At 42.3% G+C, this 19,916-nt stretch overlaps 1 protein-coding gene across 2 annotated transcripts in view; it reads right to left on the bottom strand.

Annotated features, from left to right (window-relative positions):
- Positions 1–319: 319 nt before the first annotated feature.
- Positions 320–19,916, bottom strand: part of cdk18 (cyclin dependent kinase 18) — a 35,531-nt gene continuing 15,934 nt past the window's right edge. For both annotated transcript variants that reach the window (XM_031568206.2, XM_031568207.2), the window contains exons 2-16: positions 18,931–19,061; positions 11,753–11,886; positions 10,550–10,678; positions 8,975–9,031; positions 8,294–8,408; positions 6,719–6,813; positions 6,248–6,310; positions 6,003–6,126; positions 5,598–5,718; positions 5,065–5,162; positions 4,720–4,825; positions 4,554–4,596; positions 3,502–3,592; positions 3,203–3,280; positions 320–1,750 (exon numbers count right to left, since the gene is read on the bottom strand). In XM_031568206.2, the coding sequence (XP_031424066.1) occupies positions 1,716–1,750; positions 3,203–3,280; positions 3,502–3,592; positions 4,554–4,596; positions 4,720–4,825; positions 5,065–5,162; positions 5,598–5,718; positions 6,003–6,126; positions 6,248–6,310; positions 6,719–6,813; positions 8,294–8,408; positions 8,975–9,031; positions 10,550–10,678; positions 11,753–11,886; positions 18,931–19,048 (1,407 nt within the window). In that variant the 5' untranslated portion in view covers positions 19,049–19,061 and the 3' untranslated portion in view covers positions 320–1,715. The remainder of the gene's footprint in view (positions 1,751–3,202; positions 3,281–3,501; positions 3,593–4,553; positions 4,597–4,719; positions 4,826–5,064; positions 5,163–5,597; positions 5,719–6,002; positions 6,127–6,247; positions 6,311–6,718; positions 6,814–8,293; positions 8,409–8,974; positions 9,032–10,549; positions 10,679–11,752; positions 11,887–18,930; positions 19,062–19,916) is intronic.

The following is a 19,916-nucleotide window of genomic DNA, read 5'->3' as shown; positions in this document are numbered from 1 at the left end:
ATACGGCACACAGTGTAACCTAATGGGAAAGAGGGGATGGTTGGGATAACAATATGCCATACGGAGCCATATGCCTAATGCCATATGCCCAGTGTAATACAATCATTCATACAGTTACCTTCAATTACTTATCTGGATCATCATCGTAATTACAGATTTCACACACACACAAAAACCTACAACAACAATATCTACTACCGCTACAAGTACTACTACTACCACTACTACTGCTAATAATAATAATAAAGCAGACAGCATGAAATGAGTTACACAAAAGTTGTCTAACCCCTGCTTTACAAATAAGAGATGTAAAAACAGGTGCAATAGAGACTTGTTTTTATTTAATTATTTGTTATTCAATCACTTTGGGCTTTTCAGCAGTCACAATACATTCATCTTCAGTATTGTCATGTAGACAAACCACACAAAATATTAAACATCACATTTCTATACAAAAAAATCTAAGCATAGGCCAATTATATATATTACACATCATCTAGTGTCATTTAATACAGTCTTCTCTTTTGTCTGGCATAATTTCACTGAGAATAAAGATAACATCTGTTAAAATACATATTCATTTTTTTTCTGAGAAAGTATTTAAAATATCTTCATTTACCACAACAAAACACATACAGTAGTATCTCTGTGCCAGTGATGCTAAAATATAGTTGAATTATAGAATATATATATATAAATAAATTTTACAGAAAATCTCTCTCTCTCTCGCTCTCTTACAGTTATGCTTTTGCCCCCTGGCGGGGGTTTGCAGTCAGTACATGTATTACTCACTTAAATTCTTGAATAAACTGTGAGATGATTTCTGTTTGGGTCTTAAAATTACTAAACATTATGGCCTACAAAGGAACTCTGGGACTGCCGCTAGAAGGAGGATGGGACTGAGGAATGCATGTCCCATAGTCCCTGGACATGCATGTCCCATAGTCCCTGTAATGTGCAAGTTAAGTCAGGAAGCTACTGAAATAATCACCTTGGGCATGTGCAAGTACCCTTGTCAGTTCAGAAAGGATTGCTCACCACCATTTTGTGACTAGGAAAAATAAAACCTAAACTAACCTTTGGAGTGCAGTGTGTAAGATATAACAAATCTCCACCTTTAAATGATATCAGGAGTCTTGAAATACTGCTTCGTTGGCATAGGCAAATAATACTTTCACAAACAGAAGTTGACAAAATATACCCCACGTTATGAGCTCATATGAAAATATGGAAATAGAAACATGCTTCTTTAAGTGCTCACACCCAGATACTGGTGACTTACATCACCGAGAGGCGGAGTGTGAGTGTACAGAAAAGTCATTCATGTTGACCGAACTACCCATCACAAATCTAACAACTTATGACTTCACCGGTGTCACCATCAGGGCACAGGAAAGAGGAAAGAATGAAGTCAGTGTAGCCAGAGAGCAAAGGAATGACCTCAAATGGCATTAGGTGGAAAACCAGGTTTCAAGGATCCAAGGTAAAAAGCAAAAACATTAGTCATCATAAGTGCGCGACCTCAGCTGTGATTTTCCAACTACTATCCTGAAGTGTTGAACAATATATATATTTTTTTATTCCGACAGCACTTGTTTTACCCTTAGCTTTGAAGGAGAACAGAATGCTGTAAGAGCATTTGTTTCATCCCAAGTGCCCACTTCATTTATTTCAAATGAATATCCATTTCTTCAAGGTGCTTGTCCTCCAAGGATTCAGAATATGCTCTGTCTGCGGTTCTTGCCTCGCCCTGAAGGTAAACGACATCAAACATACAAATAGACTGTTAGAAGATTGAACTTTAGCTAAGATCAGTTGTAGCCATTTTTCAACACCTGTGTTTAAGATGAAACCCCTGATTCTTTGGGGCCAAGTTACATCTGAGAAGTAGTGTTCACGGATGGACCGAAAACCTTAATGATTAAACAGTTTTTTTTCACTGAGCTAGTCGAATCCTAGTCTATCCTAGCACGGCGCAAATACATAGCCTGAGCTATTGTCAGGTCAAAAGCTTCCACAAGAGCGATTCCATAGTGACTCGCAGACTGGTGGTAGTGGCTCACTTGTGGAAATAAATGCTGGTACTGGCAGGTTTTGAGCCAATCCCATAAGCCATTGTGATGTTTTAGTGCATCGAAAAGATTCTGCTCATAAAAGGCTGTAGCCTACTGATTAGCGATAGACTAAGTCCCATCCACTTTGTAGTCTTTTGTGTAAGTAAAATGTTATTTAAGAATGCAATGCACACTATAAATAAATGGCATGAGGAGACCGACTATTGAGTTAGTAACTTGATCACAATAGGCTACTCACTTGCCGAATTGAATCATGCGGTTCTCGGCAGTTTGAGTCAGATAGACACGGACATAAAATCAACCAATCCCATAAGCCATTATGATAATTCAGTGCATAGCAGATTCTGCTGTACTGTGGAAAGCTGTAGACATTTGTCATTAGTTATTTGTATATATGCCACAAACTAGCAATAATAATTAATCAGCTTAGTGATGTGACCCTAGATGAGCTATGAATTTGTATTTTATAATGGCATATAGTTGGAAGGACTATTGTAGACTACATGAAGGTAAAAATAGTGTTTTTGGTGGGCAGACGAACATAGTTTATTCCATAACCATGCCGATCTGTCAAGTTAACATGATTGAAATCCGTGAGCATGTCTGTGTTCACCCCATAGTGATAAGAAGTTGTTCAGTGATGAAGGTGCTGACGCATTGAATATTGTAACATCATTGACTAGTACTGTGACGCAGATGTTGCACAGTGTGAACAAGACAATCTCTCACTTGCACTGCGCAGCAGTCTATTGGACTTGTATTTGTTATTCTATTCTATGGAGTGTGAATATCCGTCTGATTTAGTTTGATCTGTGAGATTCAGTGTCACGTAAGTGAGACATGAGAAATGTTGAAATTTCTCTCACGGATAAAAATGTAAGACTTGACAGGTATGTTCATGTCCCCCTCGCCCCCAACGTGTCTCGGTGTCCGACTCTGTTGGGTTAGTTCTTAAGGATTAGACCACCTGGTTTGCCAAACCGAACCGGAAATCACATTACTACTGAGAAAGAATCTTTTGTGGAGTTCAGTTCCCTGAGAACGATTGTTGAGTGATATTGTTTTTGGTAACTGTTCTTTCGAAAGAGCCTGTAGTGGTAGAGGGAGGGGGGGAGACATCGCTGTACCTGTTTGCGGAAACACTGAGGTCCTGTGTCCAGGATCCCTTTGTAACTGCACCTCTTTGAGGGAGAACACGGAGGATGCTGGAGAGAAAGAGAAACAGAGAGGGAGGACGTGGAATAAGAAGTGGTTTCTCTCGAGGCGCATTTCTCAAAATGATCCACAATTTGGTGTTTTTTTTTCTCTCTCTAAAAGAAAACGAGACATTTCCAAAAACCAAATAAATAAGCCAACAAGTAAGCCGACTCCCTTGTGTTAGACCATCTGCCTTGGCAGAAGTGATGGATTACACCAGCAGACTCACTGTCAGGTAGGGTCAGGATGTTTTCCCCCAGAGATTTGAAGTAGGGATGACTTAGGGAGGCCTCAGCAGACATGCGGCTCCGTGACTCATACTAGGGGGAAAGGATGGCACAACAATGGGCATAACAACATACACATTTATACCAGAACAGACATGCTGAACACACCTGCATGTTCTCAAAATGTAAGCTATAAGATATTCATGGCTGTGATTTAGATACACCTCTGCAGAGACCCAGTTGATCAGAGAGTTAGAGAATGAATACCTTTTTCACTAATATTCCAATTCCTCAACATTATGATTTGGGCCAGCAATTACAATGTCACCTTTTCTGTCTCCATTGAGAAATTTTTGGTCACTTCTTTTGGATGAATATGTGACATTAATATGTCAAAGTGGGTGTACCAATTAATGATTGCCTGAATTGCAGGTATAAGGACTTTGCCAGTCCACATATACATGCGCACACACACACACACACACACACACACACACACACACACACAGACAGATAGATGCACTCACAACAGGGTCAAATCCTTTTTGCCAGCTTTTCCACTCATGTTCACCACACACAGAGATGGGAGGTTTTGCCCTTTTGTATGACTGGGAGCTGGTCGGAAATCTAATTGTGTCCAGAGCTGAAAGAACTCAGCCAACGACTAATGTACTAATCGGAGGCTAAGTCTTTCAGTAACCCTCGCTTCTAAAAACATGCAGTGCCACCTTTGTGTCCTTAGGAATCTATGAATGCCATTTTAGCTGAGACTTCCTGTTTTTTTGTTTGTTTTTCTTTTCTGTTTTTTTTTTCAGTTTTCATCATAATAATAACACAGAGTGGTGTGGGTTTTGTGGCTCATATGCTCCCAATGGTAATAATCCAACAGAATTATAGTGTCGTACATGAATCCATAAAATGTACAATTGGAAATAGTGTAAAAGTAATATACTGTACATTATACATGATTGACATTGTGTCAAGTATTGTAATCAGGTGGCTTTGATGAGTAATAAGTAATGAAGTAATGGCTTGGCTCTCTGAAGACTCTCACCATAAGTAACGCTGAGAGCAGGTCAATCCCTTCAGTGTCCAATCTAAAAATAAAAGTAGAGGGACAATACAGGAGAAATAGGTTATCACAGACATGTCAGGCATGTGTTGGTGTTTGTTGTGCCTAAAAGTGTCTTTCAGAGCTGCTTGGTGTTTGAGTGGTTTACCTGGGGACGTGATTGATTAGAGGCTGGAGCCTGTACTGAGGGAAGAGGTAGGACCGGAACTCCTCATCGCATGTGATACCCCCCCAGGTATCCTCGGTTGGGGTTCCTGAGAGTGATGAAATCGGAGACTTTTATCTGAGACATTTATCGTAGTCAGCCATGATAAATGGACCAGTACACTAAGCCTCAATCAGTAGCACACGATTTGAGTAAACCCAGTTCACTTTTTCATCTCATACCACCTGTGAGTTGAGAGATCTCATCTCGCAGATTATAATGAATGAAAGCTTATCCACATGCAGTTATTGATGATAACGTTGCCTAGGCACACACTGTGCTGCTCACCCAACATTCGGAAAACCAGATGCAGCTCCTCCTTGACGGTGGAGCCTGGAAACATGGGCCGGCCGGTGGCCATCTCAAACTGGATGCAGCCAACGCCCCTGAGCACAGACCACTGGTCAAAACTAGCAACACCTGTGTGTATGTACTGCATTTGTCTGAAAATAATGTGTGTTGAGTGATTTCAATCTATATGCAGTTTCATTTTTGCAAACATTTTGTTGTCAGGGGCAGTACTATAAGCAGCTGTTTTATTGTTTTCAGAGTTCAGTATTCAGTATTTCAGAGCATCAACATCATTGTGGATCAAAAGCAAATGCAGTTCATGCTCACCTTGATTTTTAAAACCTTGAAACAATTGTAACTTTAATTCACCTGAACAATAACAGCTCAGACAATAACTGATTCACTCACTCACAGAACACACACACACACACACACACACACACACACAGGCACAAACACACTCAGACAAGACTCTCTCACACACATACACACACACAGGCACAAACACACTCAGACACTCAGACCCTCACCACATGTCTATGGGAGTGGAGTACTCTGTAGACCCCAGCAGAACATCAGGTGGCCGGTACCAAAGTGTCACTACTTCATTGGAGTATGTCTTGGTCGGGACTGATTGGGCCCTGGCCAAGCCTGAGAATGCCAGAGAGAGGGGGACAGAGAAAAAGGACTCAGACCCATCTGTTGCCTGGTGACCAAAGCCAGAACAATTGCCTGAGAAACATGCAGAGTGAACTAAAGCACCAAAGAGAGACATGGTGTATTTCTTTAGAGGACAAAATCTGCTTTAAGAAGGAATGACGACGTCTGCCTGTTAGAAGTAGCATAAATAACAACTGTAAATGTGTGGGAAAAAATGCATGACCCAAGCATGGAGGCTGAAAATTCTGGCTTCTGTGATCTCAAATGCTTCTCACCAAAGTCAGCGAGTTTTAACTCTCCTTTCTCATTGATGAGCAAGTTTTGAGGCTTCAGGTCTCTGTGCAGTATTTTCCTCTTATGGCAGTAAGCAAGGCCTCGGAGCAGTTGGTACATGAAGATCTGTAGGTTAACCCAGACACACAGACACACACTGATGTATACTCTGGATCAACACTGTAGGCAATTTTAAAACAGCAATGACAAAAAAGAGCTGGGTGATTGTTGACCCAACGCGGCTCACCTTCACATTATGCATGCTCATGAGGTTCCCACAGCTATCCAGGTACTGCTTCAAGTCACTGTCCTGTAGAGGACCAGCAGAAACAGGAATGTTCAGCACTGTGAACACTCATCACAATCCCAAAAAAAAACAAAAATCTCACAGTGCAAAGGGTGATAGTCATTGTACAAGCGTACCATTCTGCCAAACGGAAATCTACAAAACTGACATGTCACTCCTAAGGAAAGTCTTGTTCCAAGCATATTATCTTGGTTTAAAATTCCTACAGAAGCACGTTTTTCTGTAATTTCACAAAGTAATTTCGAACATGTAGTAGCTCAGTATAATCCTCTATCAGAGTGAGTTAGTATTAAGTGTGAATTATGAACTCATTATTTTTGGTGGTATTTCTTTATTTTTCATATTAACAGTAGCTCTGTGCTCTACTTAAGCCCTCTAAACACAAACCCATCAAAGTATTAAGACGCTTACCAGGTACTCAAAGACTAAGGTAAGACAGCGTTCTGTGTGGATTATGTCGTGCAGTGTCACAATGTTGGCGTGCTTCAGGTTCTTCAGCAGGGAAACTGGTTAGGAAAAGACAAAACTCAGATAATTACTTCACAGTTATTTTCATGGCATGACATAAACATCCCAATTACTTATGGTCATGTAACTTTGACAGGTATGACAATCAATAAATGAAAAAAACATGACAGTATTTGTTATGTATTGCAGTAGATACAAAATGGATAATGTGTGTGATGTGTGATAATAAAAAAAATTGTATCTGAAAATATCTTTTTTTTTTAATCCTTTTCTTAACTTGAAATGGCTCATGAAATATGTAGAGTCACACTACTGTTGTTAAATTATCCTGTAGTTCTTGGCTCGTTTCACAGTCAAGCTCCCCCCAAATCCTGCTTTTCTCTCTGGGCACACTAGGGGGCAACAGTGTTCCACATTGTGTTGGCTTGAGTGGCTCAAGGGTGTTTTGAGCCCTCGCCAGTAACTTTCAGACAGCTGCCACCACACAAGCAGGTCCTGCCTTTGAAGAGGGTTATCCAAACAACAGTATGCCCAGCCCCTCTAATCACGTACCATCCTGGGAGTTTGCTGATGTGCAGGCTGGGAGAGAACTAATGTCAATCACTATTGCCACTGTAAAAATAACTGCCTATCTGCAGGTGAGCCAAGAAGGTTTTGCAACCTGGCAACTTTGACATTAACTACCAGAATTACATTGGCTCCCTTACAGTCAACATCCAGTCTCTACGACCATGTAATGTCTGTTGTTTCTTCATAAATTCTTGAACTAAATGGCAACCTAATGGGCAGTTTAAAATGTGTAGCAGAAGACAACCCCTGTTGCTACCAGAGAAGCCAGGGAGTTATTGTAACTAAGCAGCTTAGAAGATATTTGGCAGTATCTACAGACTCATTAGCATGCTAGCATTCACACCTTTGCATGTGTTCACAACAAGACTGGAGTTCTCAATATTAGCAAAACTGAATAATTATTTAGCATATCTGGTGGCTGATGTTCGAAAGAACGTTGCTTACCACAGTTTTACGTCAATTTAGGTTGAACAGCCGGCTACCAATAAGTAACATCGTGAAATTTGGTGCTGCTTAGAACTACAGAAAAACAGCTAGACTTGAATTTAAGGGCTCTGTTGGTGAACAGTATCTGGTACATTTGATATGCTACCTAATTCCACTTCCCTTCAGTTTCACAGGCAAAATCAGAGACTATCACATTTTTTTTCTGAGTAATTTACACTTTTACATTCCCTTGGAGGAGATGGTGTGCTTCTGATTAGCGCAACTTTTGGAGGGTTAGATGTGTGTACAGAGCTGCTTGTAGGTCAAAGGTGAGTTCTCAAAACACCATGACGCTCTCACGCCATGGAACCACCCAGTGCACGTGTAGTACACACAGCTGCTTCATTGACTAGCCCTTGCCTTTGTGTCAGATTGCTCAAAAGTGACTTGTCCAAGATAAGCATGGATGGCAGTAGGCTGGTCCATGACGGTATGTGAACTCTGGTGCTCTGAAGGTGTTACCTTCCCGTATGGCTGTGCAAGGTGCTCCCTCTTCGTGCTCCAGACGGATCTCTTTCAGAGCCACAAGGTTCTCTGTTAGTTTGCTGCGTCCCTTGAACACTGTAGCATACGTGCCCTAAACGCACACACACACACACACACAAAATATAAAAGATGGTTTTAAAAGGCAAATGTCAGCTGATGTCCTTTTGGCTCTCGCTCGTTCAGCGTGCTAATTCTCCTTCTAGGTATTTCCCAAGTTGGGGCTGTCATACCTCACAATGCCCCTTGCTCTTTACTCAGAGTGAAGGCAGGATCACATGTCTCTGTTCTCACCCTACTTTCACAGTGATGCTAGATAATAAGAACTCCTGACGAGTTCATTGTGGTTTTACATTTGCAAGTTAACTTGAGTTTAACAAAGAGGTCTTGTACTACCATAACATTTTGAAAGCCACCTACAATGTGAGGGCTTCAAAAGCTCACCGAATAGAACATTACATTGGCTTTGAAAGGAATATTTTTTTTTTATTATAAACCAGGTACCTGACCCTCAACAAAATAACACCCAGGGGCTTGGCCTTATCAGCCACTGATCTCAGTGTGTGTGTAAAATGGACTGGTTTGTCTGGTTCTTTTCTGTTGTGTACACTGTGCTTACATAACCCAGTGAGAGAAAATGCCACTTCCAGAAATATTTACCTCACCCAGTTTCCCCAATTTGACATAGGTCTCAAGTTTCCCGAAGCCAATGTCCGACTGCAAGAGGAGTACAAGAGAAATTAATTGTTGACTTGTTAGCATTGAAATTCTTCACTTATGCAATAAGACAATCTAATATAGATCAAATGGACCCACAGGAAGTGGCTCAAAGCTACTAAGTTTGGATCGGACCACAAAAGTCTGTTAGAAAAGTCATTACAGATCAAGTTATATATAGATGAATGTATGCATGCATAAAGACCTACAGTACCCTCCAGAATTAATGGGACCCTTATTTAATATGAGTGAAAAAGGATGATGAAAATGTACTCAGCAAATAAAGAAAATATATAAATTCCATTTGAGCCTATTACCACAAGAAAAAAATCACAGTTGAAAAACGTGTGTGGTAATTAATGGCACCCCCTCATTTAGTATTTTGTGCAACCCCCTTAGGACGACAGACCAGTAAAGATTTGGGCACACAGAAGAAGGGATCTTCGACCGTTCCTCAATGCAGAATCTTTCCATATCTGGCAGAGTACTAAGTCTTCTCTTGTTCAATCTCTTCTTGAGCACAACCCACAGGTTTTCAATTGGATTTAGGTCAGGGGACTGGAATGGCTGTGGCAAAAGCTTGATACCGTGTCCATTTAACCTTTTTTGAGTGAATTTTGATGTGTACTTTGGATTGTTGCCCTGCTGGAAGATCCACACACGACCAAGATTTAGCTTCTTAATCGGAGGCAGACAGATTTTTATTTAGAATCACCTGGTATGTTTTGGAATCCATAATACCATGTATGCTAACAATACTGCCAGGGTCTTTGGAGGAGAATCAGCCCCACAGCATCACAGATCCTCCACCATATTTAACAGTTAATTAGGTGCTTTGTAGCAATCTTTATTTCTACAACAAACCAACCTTGAGCAAGTCAAAGACCTCAGTGTTTGTTTCGTCTGACCACAGCATCCTGTCCCAGTTAAAGTTCCAGTGGCCTCTAGCAAACTGCAAGGGCTTTTACTTGTGACGAAAATACAGGAAAGGCTTCTTTCTGGTATACCTTCCAAACAGTTTATTGGCATAGAGTTGACAGTTTACGGTGGATTTTGGAGACAGGGTGACCCCAAGATGCTACCAAATTTTGGATATTGTTTAACTTCTCTGACCATCCTCCTCACTGTGGCTATTGACTAAACAGCCTTGTTTGCTATTTCCATGTATCCGTTCCATGATATGTGCAATTCAATACATTTTTGCTGATTGCAATGGAATGCTGTTGAATTTTTCCCATGGTGATGGATTACTGGTTGCTTTATTCTCTATTTATTTCTATTTCCAATATAATCTTGATAGATATTAGAAGATTGATAACTGATAAAGTGAATTTCTTACAAGCCTTTTCAATCATCTTTAGCAGGTGTGCCTGTAGGGCACTGTCCATACACATGCTTTTAAAGCATCCTAGATACCCAGTCTGCTTTGCATACGTCATGAGAGACTTCCTCTCACACCATGATGTACAGCTAGCCCTGCCGTAGCACTAGCATCAGCAAATAATAACTCGTACTGACCAGCGAGGCCCGTCTGGACATACGGCTGAGAGGAGGTTTGCAGGGCTCCGGGCTCTCCACCTGCAGGTTCTTCAGGAACTCAGGGGGCAGGCGGATATCCATGGGCAGAGACATGCGCTTGCTCACATCCTGCATCACAGAGTAGCACACTGTTTCAACACATCTGTACCAATAGCATACATCTCATCTAGACTCATGTACCCAGACAAGTGGTCTAAATGTGAACAGGAGAGTGTGTAGTGCATCTGAAAGATTCAAAATCAACCGAGGTTCAGGGAAGGAGAATCTCAAAAGGAGATTATGGATGAGAGGAAAGCCAGATCATACCAAGGTTTGAATGAGTTGTCTGCAGAGATATAATCCCATGATCAAGTCACGTAATCTACGACCCCATGATACTAGATCCCAACAAACAATCCTTTCCACCAACATTCCACCTGCAAACTACTGTTGTAGACTGTATATGCATTTGGAGAAACCCACTGCATGGTTTAATTTTTTTGTCAAACATTGCATAGAAGCCACTTACTCTGAAATCATTCATATTGAAAAATCAAATCTCATCACACAGAGTTATTGATCTCACCACTGGAGTGAATAGTTTTTTGTTTTGTTTTTATTTTAAAATTGTTTTATTAAAAAAAATCACATTATTCAAGGCTATTATAGATCTCGATTCAGATCTTTCCACTCCACTCAGATACAGGTCAAACGTGGCTAAAGTGGCTGCATCTACCTCGTATTTGTATCTGACTGGAGAGATGAATGAAAACGATAAAGATGGTTCTCACTGTGTTGGCAGAGTGCTGATTAATTGAAGATATGACCTAGCAAAGCCACCAGGCAACAGCTGGGTCTCAGTGGATGCTATTCACTTGATGAGAACTTAAATGCCCTTGCAAAAACACACCTCTGTACCTTGGTCCTTGGTGAGTAAAGATTTCAACAATGGAATGAAGACATTGGATTTAGATGCTGTTGCCATGTGTGTGTCACAATGTGATAAAACAAGGATTTGTATGTGTGTACACCTTTCACTAACTTCTGTCGTAAGCCCTAATTACAGCCACACAAAAGTAGACACACACACACACACTCTCTTGTTATCTGCCTGCTTAACCTACTTCTCAAAATAAGAGGTTGCAATCACATCCGGCCCTGCAAGAGCACATTCTTTCCCAGGCTTTGAGTGTCGTGACTGACCTCCATAGAGAAGCGTCGGAGCTGGTTCTTGCTGCGATAGAGCAGGTCGTTGGGAGACTGGCCTCCATCCTCCGCTGCCACTGGACTCCGCTCTGGATGCAGCGACGGCAGGCCCGGGCTGTTGGCCACCAGGTCTGAAAGAGCAACCAACAGCAGGTTTCAATCTCGGCTACGAACAATGCATTCTGTAATGCTACAGGCCTTTTCCATGCTCCAAAAAAATGAGGGCACTATTTTTAGGGAACAAACAATGATCAGGCTTTACACAATGCTTACTTTAGGTATGGACTTTTTGTGCACACAGCAGCAGTAGAAGAGTTCTAGTACTATCTCGGAGTGCTTTCCAAATTGGAGTGTCAGGCAAAGAAAATAACTATTATTATTATCTGTTATAATATCGCAATATCTTAACTCAGCGCCAGCAGATGCACAGTAATATCCATTCAGCCAACACTTCAATGCACGGCATGCTGAAATCACCATTTCTTTTTGAAACACTCCTCCGCCTTCAGATAAGACTTTGTCATTACCCTTGCGCAATTAAAACAAGGATCTTTAGTTGTCTTGTTATATAATAATTTTTTTTTTTAAAGTAGGCAGGTCTACAGTCATCAACTCTTTGAAAAGAGCTGTCTAAACTTTTCATCTAAACCTCTTAATATTATTCCTCCTGCCACGCTTCATTAGTGGGTGGTTAGATTAGCACTGACATGTGTCTGTGTAATTAGAGAATAAAACCTCATCTGTGAGATGATTGGTCCAGTGACATGGTGGCTGGGAGGCCGACCCGGCCATGTGTCAATGGACAGTTGCCTTCGTTAAACTGGCCCAGGAAGCAATTAACACTCTAATAACAATTACCACGTCGTTATAACATTGCACCTTTGCTGTCATCCGTCTGAATGTGTGTCAATCCTCTGCCCTTTTTTTTCCGAAGAGTATGTGGCATGTCAACGCGGCTGTCAAAAACCAATCCAATTACGGCTCCATTACTCCACGGTGGACATGGCCTTCCCAGAGAGCATTGCAGATGGCAGCAGGATAGCACGGCTGTTAACCTGCAGCTACCGCCCGCCCGCCCGCCCGCCCGCCCGCCCGCCCGCCCCACACACCCACAAAAGTTTCATCTTGCCTTCCTGTTTTGCTAAGAGGTGAGACGTTTTTAAAAAGGCTTTTCCAATCTGTCACATCAGATTTGGATGGTGTGTTGGAGAGGCCTGGAGAGACACAGACCAGCTACACACACATACACACACATATACATACACACACACACACACACACACACACGCGCGCACACACACACACACACACACACACTCATACACACACACACCTCCCTGCAGTGGAGCAGTGTAATTAAGATCAAGCTCATTACAGGTTGTGCAGCTGGCAGCCGGGGGTGTCTGTGTCACGTCGAGCTCCGACCCGTCATCTTTCATTAAACTCCCGTCCTTCTCTCCCAGCCCTTTCTCCCATTCCCGCTACCCATGCATCGACTTTATCTTAACTGGCAGGACGGAGCCACTGTTTGAAAATGTGCCCATCAATTGGCCAAATCTCGACTTTGTCTATGACACCTACGGAAAAAACAAGATGGTGACAGGAATCCAACCCCTTCTCTCTCATCCCGTCCAATCTTTCTCCAAAGCTTTTGTCAAGCTCATCGTGTAGAAGCTGCCTCCTGCTCCAAACGGAGTCAATAAGCGACGGGGCATCTGAAGGCAGAAAAGCACCTTCCTCTGGGTTTGATGCCCCTGTGGAACACGTTCCGCAGAACACATAGAACACACAGAACACACAGAACATGTTCCACAGAGCTGAGCATCTGTGTGCTGTGCACTCTGTCATCACCCAACCCCCCCCCACTGTGTCACTCCCAGCCAGGCCCTTGCTCTACATCCTTCTGTCCCTGATCAAAGCCTGGCCCATGCATGTCATGGCCAGGTGGTGATGCTGGTGTCTGTTGTCTCTGTAGCTCTGTCTGCTGGCTAAAGGATGCGAGAGACGCGGTTAATCTGAGCCAAATTCTGACTAATATGATTTAACAAAAAACACGGAAAAGAGGCTGCTTGCATACACATGCAATTGTTTGACTGTAGACACTTTTCAAAACGCTAGTAACAGTAGCAATTAAATATCAGCCACTCTAGAATAAAAAGAAAAAAGGAAGAGAAGAGACATAATGCCCTCTGAGTGTTTGTAATGTGGGTAAACCAACAAAAGAAAGCACAGGCGCGTATCACGTCTTTTCCATGCCACACACTTTCATTTCTCTCTTCTCTTTTCATGTGCTCCTTTTTTTTTGTCCAACCACCGCGTGGACAAAAGATCACTCGCTCGCCTTCATGTCAGAGGCAGCTTTGAAAGCAGGCGGAGACCTGGCGCCATGATCAAAAGCTTCCTCACCACCTCGCTCCATGCTTAATTAGGCTAATTCCGAGCCCACCTCCACATGCTATTTGGTAATGTGGGAAAAAATAATGAACCATTCAACAACTCAATTTTCCATCAAATGAATAGCTACTGAAATTCTCGAGCTACTGTAATTAGCCGCTGATTTCATTTCAGATGTTGGAAAAATATGTGTTTTCAGACATGGGCACTCTACATAGCCACTTTTATACAGTCAGACACCATAGAAATATCTTTAGTGCTGCAGATGCAGCCCAGTGCTTCAGTCTCTGCCTATCATGCTGTAGGTACTCCTCTCTCTATATGTTAGATGATTATACTACAGAATGTTTAAAACGCGTTGAGCATGGTCTTTTGTGAGAATGTTTAATGTGCTCACGATCCAAGCATGGTTCAGAAGCCTGTTGCAATTTAATTACTGGTTGCTATGGGGACCACAAAGATGAACAAAGGCGATGTCAAAATGAGGGAGAAGAAACACCGATTGGTTAGCAACTAAATGCACTTGCCTACAGGCACAGGCACACCTCTGCTTCTCTCAAGCCCTCTTTTTCTCTACCTCTCTCTCTCTCACACACACACACACACACTCCCTCTCTCTCACACACTCTCTCTCTCTCACACACACGCTCACACACTCTCTCTCACACTCACACACACACTCCCTCTCTCTCGCACACTCTCTCTCTCTTACACACACGCTCACACACTCTCTCTCACGCACTCACCCACACACAGGTTGGAGTGACTGTACGATATTCAAACTTGAAACCATGCAGACAACCTCGTCTAGCCTACACTACCCCAATTAGAGGCACGCTCAGGCTACTCTAGAGAGACAGAGATGAGGAGGAGGGGGGGGGGGGGGTAGACAGAGAGCAAAGGAAGGAAGGAAGGAGAGAAACGTAATAAGGTAAGCCCTACAGTACTTTTCTTAAGCTTCATAGGCACATAAGGTTGTTAGGTAAGGAAATGATCCACTGCACCACCCTTAGAGGTTTCAGAGGGACACACAAGGCCTGGAGACTGGATGGATGGACAGAGGGAGGTGTCTGGCTGGAAGGTGTCCCTGTTCCTTCATTTGCACACAAAGAACAACATTCCCGTCATCATTCAAATGTCACAGCACAGCAGCCAGCGAGGAGACTTTCATCTAACACACAGTGACTGGGGTCAGTCCAGGCGATACTCCCGTCCCCGTCGCCTCGCTTTTTTCCCCTTCTACCACTCTTTCCTGCTCTTTCTAGTCTAGTTTCAAGTCTATTTTTCTCACTCCGTCTCTGTCTCATCGGAGCACCACTACTTTTAATGAAAACTATGATGGATTAGTAGACTGTTGTATGCCGTCTACTGCGTAGATGTTGGCTGCCAAGTCATAAGAATTTCGCTGCGCTGAAGAAATTTGGTGTATGCGACAATAAACACTTTGACTTTGACTTTGACTTGACGTAAAAGTCAAGATGATGTCTCTCACATATAAAGTTCCTGAAAAACCCACACACACACACACACACACACACACACACACACACACACACACACACACACACACAGAGAGACACAAACACACTGTTCTAATGTAGGCTTTAGCATCTTCGACTGGCTCCCAACCAGCTAGAACGGAGCAGAAAAAGACAATCCAATAAATGGGCCACATGAGGTCGATGTTACTGTGTCCCTAGAGTGGCGCTTGGGCTCTAAAAGGGCCTGTGTGTGTGTGTGTGTGTGTGTGTGTGTGTGTGAGTGTGTGTGTGTGTGTGTGAGTGTGTGACTGTGTGTGTGTGTGCGTGTGTGCGTGTGTGTGTGTGTGCACGAGTAATTGCGCCTCCCACACATTGTCGAGACATGCAGGGTTGCCCTGAGAGCTGTTGAGCTGTGTGGGATGTGGTATTGATGACTGCATTTGTTGAATGCACCCTGATGAGCATGGCCACCAGGATTAAACCAGTCCAGCCGCATGGGAAGGGGGGGTTGGTAAAGCACATATTAAATTACACTGAAAGACTCAAATGCAAATAAAACATACTGTTTCATCAGACCATGACAAGTCTAAATGAGTAAACGTGTGTGTGTGTGTGTGTGTGTGTGTGTGTGTGTGTGTGTGTGTGTGTGTGTGTGTGTGCGTGTGTGTGTGCCTATATTACTCTCACACAAGTACTGCTGGTAATCAACCTTAGCCTCCGCAGTTGAATGGTGCTGATTTATCTGCCTTCTATTCCCCAGCATGTGGCATTCTTTGTCACTTCATTTCTCTCTGTGGGTTCAGACTCATAACACGTATTCCTCCTCTGATGTCCTGTACGCTTCATCTGCTTACAATTCATACATCTGCACACACCATAAATCAATGTGATATTTTCATCTTTAATAACCTAATGTCTTACATTGAATGTTGTGAAATAAAATGAGGCAAAAAAAAAGGATTCTCGAGCCTTGTGAAACATAGTTTGTCAGACCATATGCAGCACACTGGAATGTATTTCCCTGTTCTCTGTAATTGATTTCTGAAGTATAGTTAAACATTCAAAGTCAGTAATCACCTCAGGGGCTAAATATAAACCCTGCACTCATCAGTTCAAGATAACTCCTCTATGTCTCGGTCCCAAGTTGGAAACCCTGGCGCTATGTCTTTGGGATGATTATAGCAGAATACATACACTACAGGCATTTATTCATTCTAAAATGTAATCTGTGGCACATACTGGTAAAGAAGGTTAGTTTGAGGTTATTAAACTAATTTATGTGTGTGCTGAACTTTTACTCTCTGGAATTCTTTTTTTTGTGTCTTTTTCCTCATTACAGCTTTTATGACTGTAACTTCTTACTTTTGGCAGGAAAGCATAATCATAAATGACTCATCGTATTATTAGTGTTGCTATGCCAACATGTTATAAGACTATAAATTGGACCTTCAGGCTTGGAATTTTCTTTGTTATACTTAGACAAAGTTTTCTGACGTTTGTGATGATTAGCATTAGCTATTATATTTCACACTCACACACAGCGGGATTCTGGAGTGATATTAAACTAAGATTATAGATGATTTCTTTTTAGGCCAAGTACATACAGTATATAAACATTTTCACTTCTGGTGAAATGTTTCGCACTCCATAATTGCCTGCCTCGTTAGGATCCTTTGATCACTCCTTTATTGACGCCATAGTCACTAAAGAGCAACTAAGAGCAGTGGAGAAGAGATGAGGAGATCACAGAGGGCAGATACTATTACACACTCATGAGAATAATAATAATAAAACATCTTTAAAGGTCTGTGGTTAGGGTAGCCATTTTGAACAGTTGACATAGAGAATCTATAGTGTTAATCATTTTATTGTTAAGAGGATCAATACCTATATTTACCTGCCTAAGTAGCCTATCCATCTTAGCAATTCAGTGTTCCTCGAAAACAATATTGCGCTCCAGGCATTAGACGAAACCTGTGAATACATTCTGTGCTATTTTTAAATGTGAGTGTAATGACGTGATAGTTTTGTGTGACTGCATTGATTAAGAAGAGGTTTTGCATATCTGAATGTTAGCAGACAGACCCAAAATAAGTTCCACTGAGAGACTCGCAAGATGGACTCTCTATTAAACTGGACTTAACTGCATTTGAAGACCAGATGCCTGAGCTGAAATAGTATAAGTCACATGGCCGGGCATTTTTAGATGCCAATCCTTTTTTTCCCCCCTGCATGTAGCTCTCTGTTGAGAGGGAATAACAGCAGTCCCTACTCTTCCATATCTCCTCCTGTTCCCCTTGTCTGCTGTCTGCCTTGACCTTCCATTCTCTTCCAGCTGTCCACATCTCTGCGTCCGTCTCTCCCCCGGGCATAAACCAGCCCGGGTGCCAGCGGGATAAACCAATCAGGGCACCCTGCGCTTAGTGAAGTGAAAAAAAAGAGTGGTGTGGAGAGGAAGGAAGACCAACAGAAAGGGGGGAAAAAAGGTGCAATAGCAGCCTGGAACAGAAACAGACAGCTGAGGAGCCCCCAAGCTCCCACAGCAAATGTTCCATTCTCATCTGTGGACACGGATGGACGGACAGACGGACACACAGCCCCCAGCTGCCCCTGTCCCGTACTCAGGCAGAGACGGACAGTGGCTCTCTGGAGATGCCCAGCGTCTCTTTACCTCTTTACCTCAGTGTGACATCTCTCATTTCAGCAAGATGCCTTGGTGTGGCTTTGAAAAATAGGAAATTCGGACTTAAACTATTACCACAAAACCTATTTAGGCAAGAGTATTGTGGCGTTATTTTGGGCACTGTAAAAACGGAACACAACAAAAATGCCCCAAAGCCTTCCCCTAAGTCTAATCCCTGGTCAGGAGGGCAGAAGATTTATGACCACAGAAGGTGGCATGCTTTTGGAGAGACTGTAGACTTCGAACCTCACCCTCCCCTTACCCAGAGTTTTGCCCATGCAGAGCTGAACTGAGAGCTTGTTTGGGTCTCTGTATCCAGTGACTGGCTTTAAATCTGTTTATTTATGAGTTGTCAAAGCTCCAAAATGTATTTGGGTTTCTGAGCAGTAGTAGTAGTAATAGTAATGTCTGATTATGTTTGGAGAACTTCACACAGTCTGATTCTATCTGTGACTATTGGTACATATTCTATATTCTTTATTCTCTTGTTACTATCCTTTTCATAAGCAAGCTCATGGAGCCTGTTTCTGCTTTTCATCTATGAAGGCATCAGCTACAAAGTTCTGGCTTTTTTTAGGCATACTTTCATGAATACTGCCTGTGGGGAAGCGTCTTACCTTCGCTGTGACGGATGTTGAGTTGGTTGATCTGTTCAGTGATATCGTTTTCCTCAATCGTCTCTGTTCTGGGCACAGACAGTGAGAAGCGACGTTTGAAGTTCTTCATTTTGTTCATGTCGCTGGTGATCCTGGGAGGAAACAGAAGACAAAGAAAAAGAAAAACGTTTGACTCGATGAAAGTAAAACGAGCAAAGACATCTTTAGTTATAATTGTTTTGATCTTTCTTTTTCTTTTACTGTCCCCAACCTTTTTTGTCTGCCCTCGCAGTGGTGTTTTACTAAGAGACGAAAAACAAATGGGCACAGCAGGTTTGACGCAGAGATTGTTGCTTTACGTTCATCGCTGTATCCACACAGCACCAAGAACACCAAGAAGAATTATTCATTTCTTAGTTTCCCACAAACAGCTTCATTCCGTCTGTCTAATTTAAGCACAAGAGTGACAGGAGGTTTGCGAGATACATTCAGCTTGTTAAACAAAGGTGTTGTTTTCCCCCGTCTGTTTCAAGTAGAAACTGTTACTTTTCTGAAGGCAGGAAAGAAATCTATCATCTTTGTACAAAAAAAAGCTGTGTTGTGACAGGGTTGGGAGAGTTCTCCAACATGTCCCTGTCCCTGGGGTCTGCCGTTCTGAACTTTAGTGGATTTACTGTTTGATTTATGGACTCTGGCTGGCATCCATAAAAGTCTCCAAAAGGTGAATTAACTTTCCAGAAAGACTTTGCTATTATTCTACAACACAGGTCCTGTGGTGCAATTTTGTGCCACAAAATTGTCTTTCCATTTTCAGTTGTGGTCTGAAAAAACACCTTAACATTTTGTGTTTGTAACACGGAAACACTTGAAATAGTAACAAAACATGATGGGAGAGAAATAACCACAACGCTGAATGTCACTGAACACAATGAGAGAGAAATAACCTCAACACCTATCCTGAATCACTGCTATGAACTTTTGAAGTTGAAGTAGGGTCATGAGGACTA

This window comes from Clupea harengus, chromosome 5 (genome assembly GCF_900700415.2).
Source record: "Clupea harengus chromosome 5, Ch_v2.0.2, whole genome shotgun sequence".
In the NCBI taxonomy this organism is placed as follows: domain Eukaryota; kingdom Metazoa; phylum Chordata; class Actinopteri; order Clupeiformes; family Clupeidae; genus Clupea; species Clupea harengus.
The sequence above is the reverse complement of the archived record's forward strand: the minus strand, read 5'-3'. Positions and strand labels throughout refer to the sequence as shown.